This window comes from Amblyomma mixtum, chromosome 1, assembly GCF_055824585.1.
Source record: "Amblyomma mixtum isolate Tamu chromosome 1, ASM5582458v1, whole genome shotgun sequence".
Lineage (NCBI taxonomy): Eukaryota > Metazoa > Arthropoda > Arachnida > Ixodida > Ixodidae > Amblyomma > Amblyomma mixtum.
In genome coordinates, this window is record NC_143012.1 from 133,019,750 (window position 1) to 133,037,658 (window position 17,909).

A 17,909-nucleotide genomic window follows, 5' to 3' on the forward strand; every position below is an offset into this window, starting at 1 on the left:
ATGTATGCCATTGGGTTCTCTTGACAGCAAGGAATGCAATAAGGGTAAAATTATCATCCTGGCTATCACAGAACTTGAGTTATAGGGCACTGAAGCTGCCACTTCAGAAACAGGAATACACACTTTTCTTCTCATTTCTGAAATGACAACTTGAAAACCCTATAACTTAAGTTCTATGATAGCCAGGAAGACAATTTTACCCTTATTGCATTCCTTGGTGTCGACAGAACCCAACGGCATACATTTCAGCAAGTTTCCCGCAAGAAATTTGTTCCAAAGTTCTTCACAAAATACATCCATAAAAATTACCTAAGTGCTCGAGGAATTGTTTCACGTGAAATTAAATGACATATTTAGAATCTGCACACAAACGTACATGTTCCCTGAAGATTTGTTTACTGTGACTTCATTAATGAAATTTTTTTTTCAAGACCAGGCGCTCCCCCCTTAAGTACAAGGTACAGATACCAACACAAGGCATGTTTATCTTAATAAAGAGGCTTCAGCAGCCGACTGCTGAGCTTCACACGGTCATGACTGGCTTCTTCTTCTTGGCGTCGAGACTGACGTTGGTGCCAGAATAGCCAGTGCCACCCTGTGAGGGGAGAAGATGAGGCACAGCTGTCAGTTCCATCCAGCACCAAAGATCTGCCCCATTCATCACGTGGCTCCATTTTCCGTGTTGCCGAGAACCAGAGAGGGAAATAATGTCAGCCCACCCCTAAGATATATTTGGCAATCTCTCTCAAACAGGCAGGGCTGCATTGCCCTAGAACGTACCTGAACGTAACAAAGAATCAAAGCAGAATAGTGCAGCAAACTCCAGAGTTCCCTCAACGTCTGTGGTAGTGCTGGCTCTACTGGATGATGATGATGCCCTTTGCTGCTAAGTTAAACATTATGTGACAGTTTGCCATACCATTACAAGACCAGAAAAAGTACTGGGGGACTCTACCCTAACTTAATTCTGTTCTCTAGAACCATATAGCTTAGTTTTGAGCAGACTTCAAGGTTAGCATGGATGGAAAAGCTCCACACCATTAATATTCAAAATTTTTATTGAATCAACAGAATTACACCATTCAGCAAAGAGCACTACAATTCACTGTGCCACCACTCTGTCAAGCAGTCAGTGACCAATGCACATGTTTCGTGCCTGTTAAAAAATGGCAGCACACAATTACTATATGCCCGTTTAAAAAGTCCCAATCATTTAGAAACAATAAACTTTATCACATTCGGCAAGCAATACAAAAGACAGATTAGCAAGGTGCTGAAACTGTGCTTGTGTTGTTGACATCTGTAACTCTCTCAATGAAAAGATTACGAAAATTTATAATTTGTTTTCTTTGGATAATCAAGTGAAACACAAAAACTAAGGAGACCCTGGGTTATTCTTGAACACTATGCCAGGATGTAAAAGAAAGACTGCATCAAAAGTGTGCGTTAAGTAGGGAAAGGGGTAATTTGGGGGCACTGATGTGCTCCAGCAACACATTGAATGCGCAGTTACATGGATCATGAATGGGACTCCAGGAGTGCTAACAAAGGGAGAGCGAAGGCTGCTGCCGGCACACTTTAGTCACCCGTGAAGAAGGGACCGAGCTGGTCCCGAAACGTTGGGCAAAGGTAAAACATTGGTTCCTCTCAACTATCCGTGTGCCTGTCTGTGACAACATTTGTGCTTGGCTTCCTGTCTGCAGCCACCTTCACCTGCACCTACCTATTTTAACACATGCTCTCGGTTTTAGGAATACTAGTAAAAACAAACTTGACACATCAGCAGCAGAGATGAACAAAGGAAGACAAAGTTGAAAACGGTGGATGAAAACGGAATGAAAAAATTGCATCAATAAAAAACACGAGTAAGGGCCGCACCCTGTTTTCCCAAGGAAAATATTTAAAAAAAATCCCTTCAAAAGTCGCACCAGAAGTTGCCATGACCAATACGAGAATAGACTTCTAAATGCGTGTGTCGTGGCCTCCGCGATCAGCTCTGGCTGCGAGCAACGGTGCACGTGATCGCGGATGCCACGCACATGGGCTTCCAGGCGCCGACCACGGATCGCACCGAAGGCCACGGCTCATCATCATCATCGTCAACTCGTGTAGCGAGAGCTACATTGGCCGTATTCTCGCCATTTCACTGTGGCCACAACACGAGCTGAGCCGTTCCCTAGCAACCGCCGCAGCTGGCAGCGCCGCTCGCCACACCATCTGGCATGACGTCAGAGGAGGAGCCGGCGAAACTGCACTGCAACAACAGAGGGGAAGCCAGCGTTGCATCGTATATATAGAAGGGGCGCCAGATATGGAAAGTGAGTGGCACAGAGTGAAAGAAGCCAGGCTTCGCCGTCTGAACGAAACCAAGAGGAGGCAGCGAGGAGCCGAGGAGAAGTATCGTAAGTACGAAGCAGCCAGGCGAGTGGATTCAGATGAGGATGGTTCGTCGTCTAGTTCAGCATCTGAAAGTACTGTGTCACACAGCCACTGAGACGGCTGATTACTACTTCACCGACCATCGGGCCGTCTTCGAGGCAGTTGAGAGACAACAACATGAAGACTTTTAAAATAAATGCATTACTTAACGATAGGTAACAACAAAACCTACACACTGAGACATAACATGCTAAACGATAAAGACGTAGCCGTAGAGATAACCAAGCTAAACAAGAAGATTAACCATACCTCTCGCTACGCACATCCAGGCATAACAGAGTTAAGCCACAGCCAGTTTTTTTTCCTCTGCAGCGAGCTCGTCCTATCCATGTCGGAGTCAGTATCGCCAACTCCAGCTTTTTGTGGCTGTCAAAGGCACGGGAGTTGTGTTTGGTGGGGAGCGCTTGTCCCGTCTCATTGTCCTGGTTTTGTTCCCGCGCTATGTTCATTCAGTGCTGCGTTAGTTCACCGCAGTCGTGGCTTTCGGATGCTGCCGCCGAGCATTGCAATTCTAGCATGATGGGCAAGCACCTTAATAGCTACACAGCTGGGAGTTTTCTCTCGAACACAGCAAAAGTGCGGCGGACAGGAAAGTTTCTAGAACTGGAAGAAGAGCTGCTCTGCTTTAGGATGAAAGTGCAGAACACACGTGACAGCGGACATGATGCTTGTGGGATGAGCGTGCACAGCACCAGCTCGGCGTTAGAAGACTCCGTGCGTGACAACTGAACGTAGAATACATGGTGCCCATTCCCTCATTGGTGTTATTACTGTTACGTTTCGCCTTCGTCATGTGGAAGAAAACGGCGTGGCTGCAGTGGAACGCCGACTAGCCCCGAAAGGCACGTTGGGTCAAATCCTGGATTACCCGCAGGAAGCCGCGTCCGTCTGCCTGGATGAAGTTTTGAGCGAGCGTCTCCCCTACACCGCGTGCGAACGTACGTTCGAACGCAAGAAATGCGCGGGAACGCCGCTCGGGGACATTCCAGTGTCTGCACAACGTGGATGGCATCTTTCTCCCTCTCCCAAAACGTGACGGGGGCGTGATCCCTCAGGAGAGTGTGTGTGTGATTGGTGCCACAGTGAACTTCCTACCTAGGGAAACCAAGGGAAAGAGAACACTTTAAAAACTCGGCAGCGAGTACGGCCGAGGGGTCTCATCATATGGTCTCATCATCGGGCGTTTCAGCATGGAGCGTCTCGTCATCGAGCTTCTTACTTTGTAAATAATGTAAATTTAATTGTATAAAGTTTTCTCTCTTTGTCTTTTCCCGCAGCCTAGTCTCCGACCTCCCTCATTCCCTCTCCGGCCCAACCATGCTACCTGACCTTTAACATTACTTAATTTTTTCTTTGTTGCACACATATGGTCTGCACCCTGAAAACTGGTCCTCAGATCTGGAAAAAAAAGTGCAGCCCTTACATGCGTAGCTAAGGAACAAAGGAACTTGAGAGAGGCCGTTACGTCACATTTTTTCAAGCCAGATGTGACCCTTCAACAGCAGACCAGCGTCCGAGTGCGCTTGTGAATGTGCAGCAGAGAACTCGCGTTGCGCTCACAGCCGACAGAGCCATGGGTCGTTAAATAATGTGCAGGCAGTCGCGTGGAGATGACTGCAAACACACCTGTTCCCACACCCAGTCCTGGCAGACCGTATGTTACTGGAGATAAGATCAGACGAGTGTTCACAGTGTGAGCTGAGAGGGTCCGTACACCATATAATCTGGGAATGCCGAGATTCCTCTCGGAGGGCGCAAAATAGTAGTTCGGACCCTGAGCTCCAGCTCCGCCTCGTCTGACTGGCTGAAGAGGCCACAGGGACACAACACCTCCCGGCCAGCATCTAAAGCGGTGCCTCCTCGGCCTACTGCCGATGGGGACTGGGGGGAACGCATTTGCTGGGCAATGAAAGTTCTTTCTTCCTCCTTCCTGCAGTTGTAGCATGCAACTTCCGGCAGCCCTTCTTGTCCTGCAGCTCAGAGAGCAAGGGACTATACTAAGGTTTCATTTTTCCATGGCTTAGAACACAGGAAGAAAACAGCTCAGAATGGCATGAACCAGAATAGGATTAAAGTTTAGAAAGAAATTATGAAACAAAACAACTTAAATTTACTAAGCAAGGTGGCACTCGCTACCACCCCGATTCAAAGAGGCTGCCAGCAAGATTTACCCATCAGACATATCTATCTGTGGCAGTGTACTGCTGAGAGATGCCAAGAAGCCAGGCAGAAGGCAGTGTGGCACTGGCCCATGATTACACCCCACTCACCCTCTGCAGGGGAATGATGTCCGACTCCTTGAGTGGCTTGTCATTGGTCGGGTCCAGCCAGTCTTTTTTGAGCAGCTTCTCCACACACTCCATCGTCACCACACTGCCCCTGCAAGAACATGCAATGCCAGTTTGGAGAAGGCTGTGGCTCAAAGAGCCACAGATGTTTACTGCACACCAAGGCAGCGGAGGTGGAAATGTTCAACATTGTTCATCATCATCAGCCTGACTACACCCACTGCAGGGCAAAGGCCTCTTCCATGTCTCTCCAATTAACCCTGCCCTTCGCCAGTTGAGGCCACCGTATTTCTGCAAATTTCTTAATCTCATCCGCCCACCTAACTTTCTGCCGCCCCCTCACAAGCAACCACAGATATCCGTCGGATGTATGAGCTAGATCCGAACGTCTTTTGCCGAGATCGGACGTCCATGCGACATACGAACACAATCCTATTTCGGATATCCGTATTCGTACATCCGCTGGACTTACGGACAGGATCCGCTTTTGTATATCCACATGAGAGACTAGGTGTACGTCCAAGGGATGTACGGGTGAGTATATTCCCAAAATATGAGAATAGAGACATTCATTATGTAACAACAGTGTAAAAGGAACACGAGGGACAGAACGGAAACGACGCAGACAAGCGTCGTTTCCTTTCCATCCCTTTGCGCTATTGTTACATCATGAATGTTATCCAACTTCCCCCACTTTCGGCTCTGCTTAATGAGTACAGAGCTTTTTTTCTCATTTTTCACCCAGAAAATTCGCGCCGTTCGAGTATGTGTACTGTGGACTTCACTTTTTTAACCAAGAAAGTCATTCCCGAAAGAAATATTGTCAGTTTTATTGGCTAGTATGCGCGAAATTGCGGTCATATCCGCATATCTACTTTGGAGTAATTATTTTCTTCAGCTACAGGGTTTCACTTGAGGACTTTTGTAAATTTATTTAAGAGTAGGAGCGAGCACTGCGCAATTTTCCAGTAAATCAATTACTAATTTACACCTAGAAAACTTCCAAAAATCAGTAGTGACATTCGTGTCCACCATGTATTGAAACCATTCGTAAATTAAAAATTCCCGCCGAACCCCATCATCATCATAAGTGCAGCTTGTGGTCAGCCCAATTCAATCCATCAGCCAACCAGTGCGGCACCGTTGTCAATTTGGTGCGAAGTGCGGTGCCCCTTTTGAGCTCTGTTACTAAAATGAGCGGCTTTCGTTAGTCTGTGGATAAAAGTGGTGTGTAACTTGAACTATTCGAAGGATGCGGCAAGCGCCTCAAGCTCTCCTGGAACGCTGGAATGCTGTACTACACCGACTTCGGACGAAAGAAGGCTTAGTGCGATTGCCTACGGAGGTAAGTGCAGTGCACTGCTTGGGAATTACTTTTATGACAATAACATTCTCTCGCGGGAGAGTTGGAGTTATGGTGTGACTACATTGTGGGTGGGCTACAGGTGGGTTGAGACTTGTGCTACGTCTCTTGCCTCTTTGTGCTGCTGTGGGTTTCATTAACATGAATACCATTGACAAAGTTGCCGAGCATTCGTGAAGTAATCATGGTCTGTTGCAATTTCGTGTAGGCATAATCTTTTTGTCAGCAGTCCTGACTTATGCTTGAGTCTAGGGAAAGGAAGGCAGAACTTCACTGAAATTCGAGACTGCATTGAACAAGTGGGTTGCAGGGCGGGTACCATCATGAGAAATGCTGTTTCGTAGCTCTTGGCCTCTTGCAAGCATAGAATATGTTCTCGTGTCAAGGATGATGACTATGTTGGTGTGTCTCTCACCTCTGTGTTATTTTGGGCTTCATTAACATGAACACCAATAACAAAGTTGCCATGCATTTTTGAATTTATCGTGGTATACTGAGATTTGGCGTAGGCACGAGGACTAACCGTTTTTTTTTTTTTTGCAGAAAGCTGTTCGCTACCGCTTCATCATGGAAGTAGGAAGATGGGTGTGCACTCGAAGCTTTACGTCAAATTGAGCAGCTACATACTTCACAGTAACTCAGTCCTGTGCTGATTGATGTACAACCACAATAAAATATCTTCGTTGTACATAAAAATTCCTTTTCTATTTCATTGCCTCGCGGGCATGAAAAAAGCATGCATGTGCCATATATGCGAATATCCGAGAAAGATCTGGGAACGGACGTCCGTTGGCCAGACAAACATGTCCCTTTGGACGCCTATAAGACAGCCGACGGACGTCCACTGGCTGTTCGCGGACGTCAGTCGGCCGTCCGGAACATCCAAAACGGACGGCCAACGGCCGGCCGATGGATATCGATGGTTGCTTGGGCTGCTACGCTTGCCTTCTCTTGGAATCCACACTGTTACCCTTAAGGACCAGTGGTTATCTTGACTTCGTATTACATGCCCTGCCCAAGCCCACTTCTTCCTCTTGATTTTGACTAGAATCTCATTAACGCGCATTTGTTCCCCCACCCACTCTGCCCGCTTCCGATCTCTTAACGTTACACCTATCATTTTTCTTTCCACAGCTCCCTGCGTAGTCCTTAACTTAGGCTGAACCCTCTTTGTTAGCCTCCACGTTTCTGCCCCATAGGTGAGTACTGGTAAGATACAGCTGTTGCATACTTTTCTTTGAGGGATATTGGTTAACTCTTTCGCTACCGCGCCATAGGCAATCGTTCGCATATGATCGATTCAAATCGCCCGCGCAAAAAAGCTAATTTTGGAGCGTTGTGGACGTGCTCCGCCATCTAGTTAGCGAGCTCAACAACTGCTCTTTCGATTGCAGCCTTGGTTTCAGTGTTTTGACTTGAGGGGGCGCCGTGAAAAATAAAACTTTGAACGGCCGCAGCACCGTCAGCCGGAGAAAATGGCGTCCGCGTCGCCGCGCGCTCCTCGGAAGCGAAAGCTGACACCGAGCACGTCGGCCGGTTTCAGTTTCGTTTTTTGCGACGAAAGCAGCGGTTATTAGTCGGGCAACAATGTACAAACGTTGGATTTCGGTTTCGGCAGCAAGACTTCGCCTCGGGAGCCTGGAACGTCAGCGCGTACTTGCATGTAAGTTCTGTTTTCGTTCGCTGTGTGTTTTCTGCGGTGCTTACGGTTTGTAATTGATGACAGTGGTTTATTTTTGTGCTTCAGGGTCTTGACAACGTATGGCGAAGACAGTTTGCCAAATGCTCAAGGTCGCGTCGCGTTTTTCAACCAAGACGACAGCTAGGTGTCCATATCGGCACATCACTGCGGAGCGGCGCTCGGAGATTCGCTCGAGTTCTCGACTTTTTTTTGATGCTCTTCACGGCGGAAATGATGAAAATCGTGTGCGGAAACACTAATAAGTATGCATGGATGAAGATTTTCAGCAAATTCGGCGTGACGGCTCATGGGAAGACGTGCATCTGTTGGAGATTCTGATGTTCATTGGAATCATCATATACATTGGAATTGTTGACCTGCCACGACTGTATCTCTACTGAAATACCAGAATAATCTATTCTGGCTCTCTGCCATCAAAAATCTTTTCTCAAAATTGGTTTTTCGCTTTTTTTGTTTTTGTTTTTTTGCACGTAACGGACCCGGATGATTCAGTGGCGGCAGCTTCTATTGGCAACACTTGAAAAGTGTCCTGGCTTTTGAACCACATCGATAAAACTTATTTCATCGATCCTGATGTTTTAGAGCGTGCCTAAAATGCCAAATTTTATCAGCTGGCTTTCAGGGAGCAGCTCATTCAAGAAATCTTCGGGTATGATGAGGGAAAAGAAGTGCACGCCCCCAATCCTCTCATAGAATCCATTCAACACCAACCGAAAAGAATGAAAAAAAGAAGAAACTACAAGCTCGGCTATCAGAGAACAAGGGAGGAACAAAGATAAAACCTTATGTGAAGCACTTGTCAGTCTACCTCTACTTCACATCTTCACCTCTGACTGCTCTTCACAGTGGCACCACAGTCATGACCCCTGACTTGACAAGCCATGGAAAGTGCAGTAAATTTTTCTCATAGCTGAAACTGTGAATAATGACAGCTATAAACATGTGCAACAGTTTGTATATTCCAGTTTTCCTCTAATCAAGTTCGGGCTTAGTGCAGCCGGTAGTTTCTGTTTTTGCTATTTACTTTTTTTGTGTTTTTAGCAAATTTCACAAATAAATGTTCATGTACTTTTGCACACACAACTCTGGTGTTTGTTTCATTCAGAAGTGTAACTAATAAGCTACAATTTCATGCATTGCAATATGTGCTGGGTGTATTAGTTCTTGAGAAAAAAAATTTTCTTTCAATACGCTCCAAATCGTGCATTTTTCCGCGGTAGCGAAAGAGTTAATGGATGAGTTAAACCAGGTTTTGGTGAATACTCTAAAGTTAGCGTCAGATGTGTTGATAAGGCTTCTAATGTGTTGGTGGAGAGGAATGATATTTAGAAGTACAGAAAGGTGGGCAAGTTGGTTATTACTATCCATGGTAAAACAGCGCGGAAAAAACACGAGGACGGAACAAACACGACAACACGAGCGCTGACTTTCAACTGCGATTTATTACGCACATGTGTACATATATAGCATTCCTGCCAAACATTAAACAGAACAAAAAAAACACTGCATCATCACTGAAAATATTAAATCTACATATCTACAAATGCATGCTCCAAAAAGGTGATTTCGCGGTTAGCTAGTGATAATGAGGGCTTACTAATGCATGCTGTACCCCCTTTGTCAATGTGATATGCCTCTACTATTTCCCTTACTATCTGATCCTTATGTTTGAAGATGACGGATGTCTGATGAAGCAATGGGGCGCACGTGTGCTCAGGTTGCCTGCAGTGAAGCGCCAAATTCGAACCGGCTGCCTTGTCCAAAGAATTATGGTGCTCCCTCAGGCGTTCGTTTAGACATCGCCCAGTCTGGCCAACATACCACCCACTGCAAGAAAGGGGAATCTTATAAACAACACCCTCGATGCACTCAACCCTCCTCTCTACGTGTGCTGTGGTACAACCACCACCGATCCTCCTTCCTAGTAGGGCCTCTCGCTTCCGCTGCACAGCTCGGCAAATGTTGCTTAATTTTCTGCGAGACGAAAATACCACATCAATTTGAAATTTTCGCCCCACTTTCTTCAGACGGTGTGAAAATGCGTGGACGTATGGGATGACAGCTATCTTCCGGCGCTTTGAGACTTCATTCGCCTGAGGAACACGCTTATGGTCCGATTTGATTTTGGCCACCAACCTTTCGCATAACCTTCCAATAGTTGCCTCAGGAAAACCAGCGTGCTTAAGCCTGGAAATTTGGCCTTGCACTCCTTCCTCAATACGATGGACACACGACTTGGTCAGAGCGGCGCGAACACAAGACAAGGCGATGCCTTCCTTTACCAGCTTGGAATGCCCGGACTGAAAACTGAGTAAGGGCTTTACGGAGCGAGGCGAATACAACCAGCAAACGTGTCCGGGCTCAAGTCTCAGCTCCACATCCAAGAACTGAATCCTACCTTGTTTAACGTTCTCCATGGTGAAAGCAAGCCCATGACCATTTCTGACAAATGTGTTCACGACATCCTGCGTGCATTCTTCGTTTTTTACAAAAACGAGGTAATCGTCCACGTATCTGTGTACTTTCAGTACGCCGTCCGGTAACTCTCCTGCAATTGCTTTGTCAATTCTACTAAGGAACAAGTCGCTTAGCAGCGGAGCCACGCGAGAACCAATGCATATCCCGGAACGCTGTATAAACACACCTTCATTCCATTCAACAATGGTCGACCGGAGGTACATACACAGCACTTCAAGAAAAGCATCAACAGATACACCGCAAACATTGCGGAAGCGCACTTCATCATTTTCCTCACTTATACATTCTCTTACAAAGCGCAGCAAACACTCATGAGGAATCGAATAATATAGATCCTCGACGTCAACACTGAACACATGACAGTCACCAGGATTATTGTTCTGAAGGTACTCCAAAACGACCTCAGAGTTTCGCGTTCGGAAAGGGTCTTCAAAAGCAAGGGAAGCAAGCGCCTTCTGTAAGTAGCTGGAAACAACCAGCTGCCACGTTCCCCTCTCCGAAATTATGGACCGAAACGGAAAACCTATTTTGTGGGTTTTAACCGTAAAAAATATTTCAAGCGTACTGCGTTCCGACTTCTTTACGGACTCACGGAAACGGTCGAGACTAACCTTTTTAAGAAGGGCGACGGCACGTCTCTTAACTTTTGCGGCATTCTCTTGCACTTGTCGAAAATTCTTGGAAATGGCAGCAAACGCTTTGTCCGAGAACACGCTCTCCTTCATCACAACAAAGCACCCTTCTTTGTCTGCTATCAGTGGTCTCAGGTCCTTCGCGGCCAGGTGGTTCACCAATGCTCCAAACCCTTTCGAAGCTTTACGCTTGCCAAGGGAGCCTTGAACAGCCGAGAAGCACTCGGAGACGCACTGCTGGCGTTGCACTTCGGGTACTTGCGCAGCGATTCTCCTTGACAAGGCCAACTCTTCAACTGGTAATAGCCGTGGTTCAAAACAGAATTTTGGTCCCAGCTCCAGAGTCTTGCGATGGCGTTCCTCCACAACAGCGTCATCCAAGACCACTACCCTTCCTCGAGTACAGGCAGGCATGCGTTCCTTGCTCGCAGACAATGAGCGGCGGACCTTGTTCCACAGGAAATCAGTGTGCTGGTCAGCTGTCTTGCACCACTCAACGAAATGTCGGCGATGACTTCGTTCATCGCTTGCTTCACCATTGCTTCATCAGACATCCGTCATCTTCAAACATAAGGATCAGATAGTAAGGGAAATAGTAGAGGCATATCACATTGACAAAGGGTGTACAGCATGCATTAGTAAGCCCTCATTATCACTAGCTAACCGCGAAATCACCTTTTTGGAGCATGCATTTGTAGATATGTAGATTTAATATTTTCAGTGATGATGCAGTGTTTTTTTTGTTCTGTTTAATGTTTGGCGGGAATGCTATATATGTACACATGCGCGTAATAAATCGCAGTTGAAAGTCAGCGCTCGTGTTGTCGTGTTTGTTCCGTCCTCGTGTTTTTTCCGCGCTGTTTTACCATAGATAGTAATAACCAACTTGCCCACCTTTCTGTACTTCTAAATGTCATTTCTAGTTCCCTGGGCTCCGTCTTTTCTTCGTGTGTCAACTATAACAGTCCCGCCATGTTAGTTTCGATCATTTCCATTTGCATTTGTAATGCTAGGACCATGTCCTGGCATGCTAACCATCACTCGTGCCCCGTGGAAGTTCAGCGCATGTGTGGATGGTTGCAGCCTTCCCCCGGCCATTCAAGAAGGATCTGCCGTATTTTCGCCTCGGAATGGTGGAGACAAGCGCGTTTTTTCAAAGAAAGGTTGAATGTTTGTTGTGGGATTGGACGTGAACGAAGTCATCGCCGACATTTCGTTGAGTGGTGCAAGACAGCTGACCAGCACACTGATTTCCTGTGGAACAAGGTCCGCCGCTCATTGTCTGCGAGCAAGGAACGCATGCCTGCCTGTACTCGAGGAAGGGTAGTGGTCTTGGATGACGCTGTTGTGGAGGAACGCCATCGCAAGACTCTGGAGCTGGGACCAAAATTCTGTTTTGAACCACGGCTATTACCAGTTGAAGAGTTGGCCTTGTCAAGGAGAATCGCTGCGCAAGTACCCGAAGTGCAACGCCAGCAGTGCGTCTCCGAGTGCTTCTCGGCTGTTCAAGGCTCCCTTGGCAAGCGTAAAGCTTCGAAAGGGTTTGGAGCATTGGTGAACCACCTGGCCGCGAAGGACCTGAGACCACTGATAGCAGACAAAGAAGGGTGCTTTGTTGTGATGAAGGAGAGCGTGTTCTCGGACAAAGCGTTTGCTGCCATTTCCAAGAATTTTCGACAAGTGCAAGAGAATGCCGCAAAAGTTAAAGAGACGTGCCGTCGCCCTTCTTAAAAAGGTTAGTCTCGACCGTTTCCGTGAGTCCGTAAAGAAGTCGGAACGCAGTACGCTTGAAATATTTTTTACGGTTAAAACCCACAAAATAGGTTTTCCGTTTCGGTCCATAATTTCGGAGAGGGGAACGTGGCAGCTGGTTGTTTCCAGCTACTTACAGAAGGCGCTTGCTTCCCTTGCTTTTGAAGACCCTTTCCGAACGCGAAACTCTGAGGTCGTTTTGGAGTACCTTCAGAACAATAATCCTGGTGACTGTCATGTGTTCAGTGTTGACGTCGAGGATCTATATTATTCGATTCCTCATGAGTGTTTGCTGCGCTTTGTAAGAGAATGTATAAGTGAGGAAAATGATGAAGTGCGCTTCCGCAATGTTTGCGGTGTATCTGTTGATGCTTTTCTTGAAGTGCTGTGTATGTACCTCCGGTCGACCATTGTTGAATGGAATGAAGGTGTGTTTATACAGCGTTCCGGGATATGCATTGGTTCTCGCGTGGCTCCGCTGCTAAGCGACTTGTTCCTTAGTAGAATTGACAAAGCAATTGCAGGAGAGTTACCGGACGGCGTACTGAAAGTACACAGATACGTGGACGATTACCTCGTTTTTGTAAAAAACGAAGAATGCACGCAGGATGTCGTGAACACATTTGTCAGAAATGGTCATGGGCTTGCTTTCACCATGGAGAACGTTAAACAAGGTAGGATTCAGTTCTTGGATGTGGAGCTGAGACTTGAGCCCGGACACGTTTGCTGGTTGTATTCGCCTCGCTCCGTAAAGCCCTTACTCAGTTTTCAGTCCGGGCATTCCAAGCTGGTAAAGGAAGGCATCGCCTTGTCTTGTGTTCGCGCCGCTCTGACCAAGTCGTGTGTCCATCGTATTGAGGAAGGAGTGCAAGGCCAAATTTCCAGGCTTAAGCACGCTGGTTTTCCTGAGGCAACTATTGGAAGGTTATGCGAAAGGTTGGTGGCCAAAATCAAATCGGACCATAAGCGTGTTCCTCAGGCGAATGAAGTCTCAAAGCGCCGGAAGATAGCTGTCATCCCATACGTCCACGCATTTTCACACCGTCTGAAGAAAGTGGGGCGAAAATTTCAAATTGATGTGGTATTTTCGTCTCGCAGAAAATTAAGCAACATTTGCCGAGCTGTGCAGCGGAAGCGAGAGGCCCTACTAGGAAGGAGGATCGGTGGTGGTTGTACCACAGCACACGTAGAGAGGAGGGTTGAGTGCATCGAGGGTGTTGTTTATAAGATTCCCCTTTCTTGCAGTGGGTGGTATGTTGGCCAGACTGGGCGATGTCTAAACGAACGCCTGAGGGAGCACCATAATTCTTTGGACAAGGCAGCCGGTTCGAATTTGGCGCTTCACTGCAGGCAACCTGAGCACACGTGCGCCCCATTGCTTCATCAGACATCCGTCATCTTCAAACATAAGGATCAGATAGTAAGGGAAATAGTAGAGGCATATCACATTGACAAAGGGGGTACAGCATGCATTAGTAAGCCCTCATTATCACTAGCTAACCGCGAAATCACCTTTTTGGAGCATGCATTTGTAGATATGTAGATTTAATATTTTCAGTGATGATGCAGTGTTTTTTTTGTTCTGTTTAATGTTTGGCGGGAATGCTATATATGTACACATGTGCGTAATAAATCGCAGTTGAAAGTCAGCGCTCGTGTTGTCGTGTTTGTTCCGTCCTCGTGTTTTTTCCGCGCTGTTTTACCATGGATAGAGGAATGATATTTGACTGGAGTTTTGAGAATGAGTTGACGTGGGTTGCTATGGCTTCTGGGTTTCGTGATCGCATATGTAAATTTTGCCGCCAACTTTCAAAGCATCGTGCTGGAGTTTATAAGTGACAGTTTCAGATTTGACAAATTGTAGCAGGTGTTTTCAGGCAGAATGAGTTTGAGCGGAGAAATCTTTGGCGGTGCTAATGCTAGATCCCTTGCAATGTTTCCGCCTGTCCGCCTTCTGTCTTTTCCTAACCGTGGTCGTGCTGCTGAAATCGTATCAATTTTTGCTGCCTGCAAGAACTACTTTATCTTTAAAACGCAAGAATTCGACGATTTTGGGCCTTCGCTTTTCGTCTTGATACTGCCCAAGCCTCTGTGTGCGTTCGGTATCATGTGGCTGGACGGTAACTTTCAACTGTCAGGAGCAAGAGTCGATGACTTTCTTTTCAGATTGCGGCCATGTTTCACTTTCGTCATCGGTCAGCCCAAAAAATAGCAAGTTTTGAAGGTGCACGCCCTGTCTTCAGCATCATCAAGGTTGCTACCTGCTTTGAGTTGCTCGCTGAGAGCTGCTGAACGGCTTTGACGTCTTCCTTGATTTCAGCAAATATGTTACACTGTTTTTCAATATTTGCGATCCTTTCGTGTATGTCACTAAAAATTTCGTCATTGTAGGAGAGTTTTGTGTTTCGGGACCTTATTTCGTTTAGCAATGTTGGCTGACCTGTTTTTTAGTTCTTGAAGGGCTGCGATTAGTTCGTGGGATGCTTTGGTAGCAGATGATTGATTAGAAGGTACCTCATTCGCAGCGTTTGCTCAGGTATTGTGGTCAGGACCGGGGTTCTCCTCAATATCACCAGATTGCGTGAGCAAATTCAAAATAATGCGACTGCAGTCCAGGACAACAACAGGGTGGGCTCGGCAGCACTAGCAAGGCACGATGGCTGGTGGGGTGCGTAAATAGGGCGCACAAAAAAGACGGGTGAAGCTGCCATGCCCACTGGAAAGGTGGGGGGAGGAGGAAACTGATGCGCCAACAGGTGCAATTCTTCAATGACGGTATATCCGCTTGCTTTCTGCAGAAACCTGGAGTAGTTTCACGGATGCCAGGTCAAAGGACCCGCTTCCAGCCAGTGGCCGATTCTCATGTGTACCCTGCCAGCGAGGCAATGCGGGGAGTGGCAGATCACTCCCTGCATTGTCACGCTGGCAGGGTATAAGTGAGAATCGGCCACTGGCTGGAAGCGGGTCCTTTGCCGAAGAAAAGCCGCTTTACTCTCGAGTTGTATCCGACTGTAGTGCGCCTCTTACTCCAGACTAGGTGCACATAGCAACAAAACTGGCGCATTTCTTTGATTTTCATAATCGTCATCATCATCAGCCTGACTACACCCACTGCAGGGCAGAGGCCTCTCCCATTAACCCTGTCTTTTGCAAAATGTGGCCACCGTATTCCCGCAAATTTCTTAATCTCATCCGCCCACCTAACTTTCTGCCGCCCCCTGCTATGTTTGCCTCCTCTTGGAATCCACTCCGTTACCCTTAAGGACCAGCGGTTATCGTCCTGCGAACTAATTGCAGCCCTTCAAGAAATAAAAATTAGGTCAGCCAACATTGTTAAACAAAATAAGGTCCCTAAAAACAAAACTCGCCTACAATGACAAAATTCTTACTGACAAACACAAAAGGATCGCAAACACTGAAAAACAATGTAACATATTTGCTGAAATCAAGGAAGATGTCAAAGCCATTCACCAGCTCTCAGCAAGCAACTCAAAGCAGGTAGCGGCCTTGACGATGCTGAAGACAGGACGTGCACCGTCAAAACTTGCTATTTTTTTTGGCTGACCGACGACGAAGGAGAAACATGGCCGCAATCTGAAAAGAAAGTCATCAACTCTTGCTCCTCACAATTGAAGATTACCGTCCAGCCACGTGCAGCCGAACGCGCACACATGCTCGGGCAGTATCAAGACGAAAAGCGAAGGCCCGAAATCGTCAAATTCTTGCATTTTAAAGATAAAGTAGTTCTTGCAGGCAGCAAAAATTGCAGGGAATCTAGCGTTAGCACCGCCAAAGATTTCTCCACTCGAACTCATTCTGCCTGAAAACACCTGCTACAATTTGTCAAATCTGAAACTGTCACTTATCACCTCGTGATCACAAATTTTTGCAGGATGACTTAAATCCTATTTCTGATTGGTGCCCAAGGTGGCAAATGCAAATAAATATTGACAAAACGAAAGCACTCACGTTTACTAAAAAGAGACAGGTTGCACTTCATACGTACTTCATTAGAGGTGATGCCATTGAACATGTATCATCCACTAAATACCGTATTTACCCAATTCCAACGCGCCCCCGATTCCAACGCGCACCAAAAAAAAAAAATTCAAGCCCCGATTCTAACGCGCGCCCGATATTGGTAATGAAAAAAAAAACAAGCCCCGCTTCTAACGTGCATGTGACTTCCAGGAATGAAAATAATTTGCAACCGTTTTTATATTTTAAGGAGAGATGCGGGTGAAAAAACCACGATTTTTTTCGATAAAGTCGATTTTGTATTTTCTTGCGTTTTGTATTCCCCCAAGCCTCTTCTTTTATGTATAAAAAAATCAAAGCCGATAATCAATGGGAAGTTAGTAAAAAATGCAATTAAAGCACTCGCGGTGGCTCGCGAAAGTACAAATTTGACCATTGAAAGTACAAATCTGAAAGTACAAATCTGAAAGTACAAATCTGAGCTCTGGTGGAGCTTCTACCTAAGGAGTGCCCTCCGAGTTCCTGAGACTACGCAGAGGAAGGTACAAGCCAGTGGAAACCTCACGGTGTTAGGTGGGGTAGAATTGCCCCAGAACATACGCGGTCTGCTGGACAAAGGACCCAAATACGGGCTTCCACCTTCTGTACCGGTTCAAGACCTGGCAGCACTCAACTGCCGCATAGCAAAGAAAGCGCCGACCGAACAACGAGAGAGATGCTTGCTCGAAGGTGCGGACACTCTTTTGAAAACAGCTGGTTTTTCTAATAATAGTCATGTTGGCACGTCCTTGCGGAAAGTGGTTACTTACTTTCAAGAAAAGGGGCTCTCTCTACTCCAGGCCGACAAAAATGGGGGGTTTGTTGTTTTACCAGAAGGTATTTTCCGCGAAAAAGCCCTTCAGGCTGTGCAAAAAAACTTTACCCTGAAGGAAGGCCGTCCCAACGTTGCAAAAAAGAAAGTGGCCAACCTTTGCAAGGACGTAGGAAACGATAAGTTGTCGAAGCAGATTATCAATTGTAAAGGCAATGCTTTGAAAGTGTTTTTCAGTGCCAAGACGCACAAACTAGATGTTCCGTTTCGAACTATTGTTAGTGAAAATGGTACGTGGCAGGTGCTTGTTAGTCGGTTCCTGCAGAGATCTTTGCGAGTGCTCACCATTAATGACCCTTTTCTTATAAAGAATTCTAGAGAAGTTGTTGATTTTCTGAAAACCAACCGCAGCATTGGCTTTGCATTCTCTGTGGATGTGGAAGATTTGTTTTATTCGATACCCCAC

At 46.5% G+C, this 17,909-nt stretch overlaps 1 protein-coding gene across 1 annotated transcript in view; it reads right to left on the reverse strand.

The window, feature by feature from the left end:
- Window positions 1-465: 465 nt before the first annotated feature.
- The window catches only part of LOC149367632 (nitric oxide synthase-interacting protein), a 63,719-nt gene continuing 46,275 nt past the window's right edge, over window positions 466-17,909 (reverse strand). The window contains exons 7-8 of the mRNA XM_089556468.1: window positions 4,710-4,818; window positions 466-595 (exon numbers count right to left, since the gene is read on the reverse strand). Coding sequence (XP_089412594.1) covers window positions 524-595; window positions 4,710-4,818 — 181 coding nt within the window. The 3' untranslated portion in view covers window positions 466-523. The remainder of the gene's footprint in view (window positions 596-4,709; window positions 4,819-17,909) is intronic.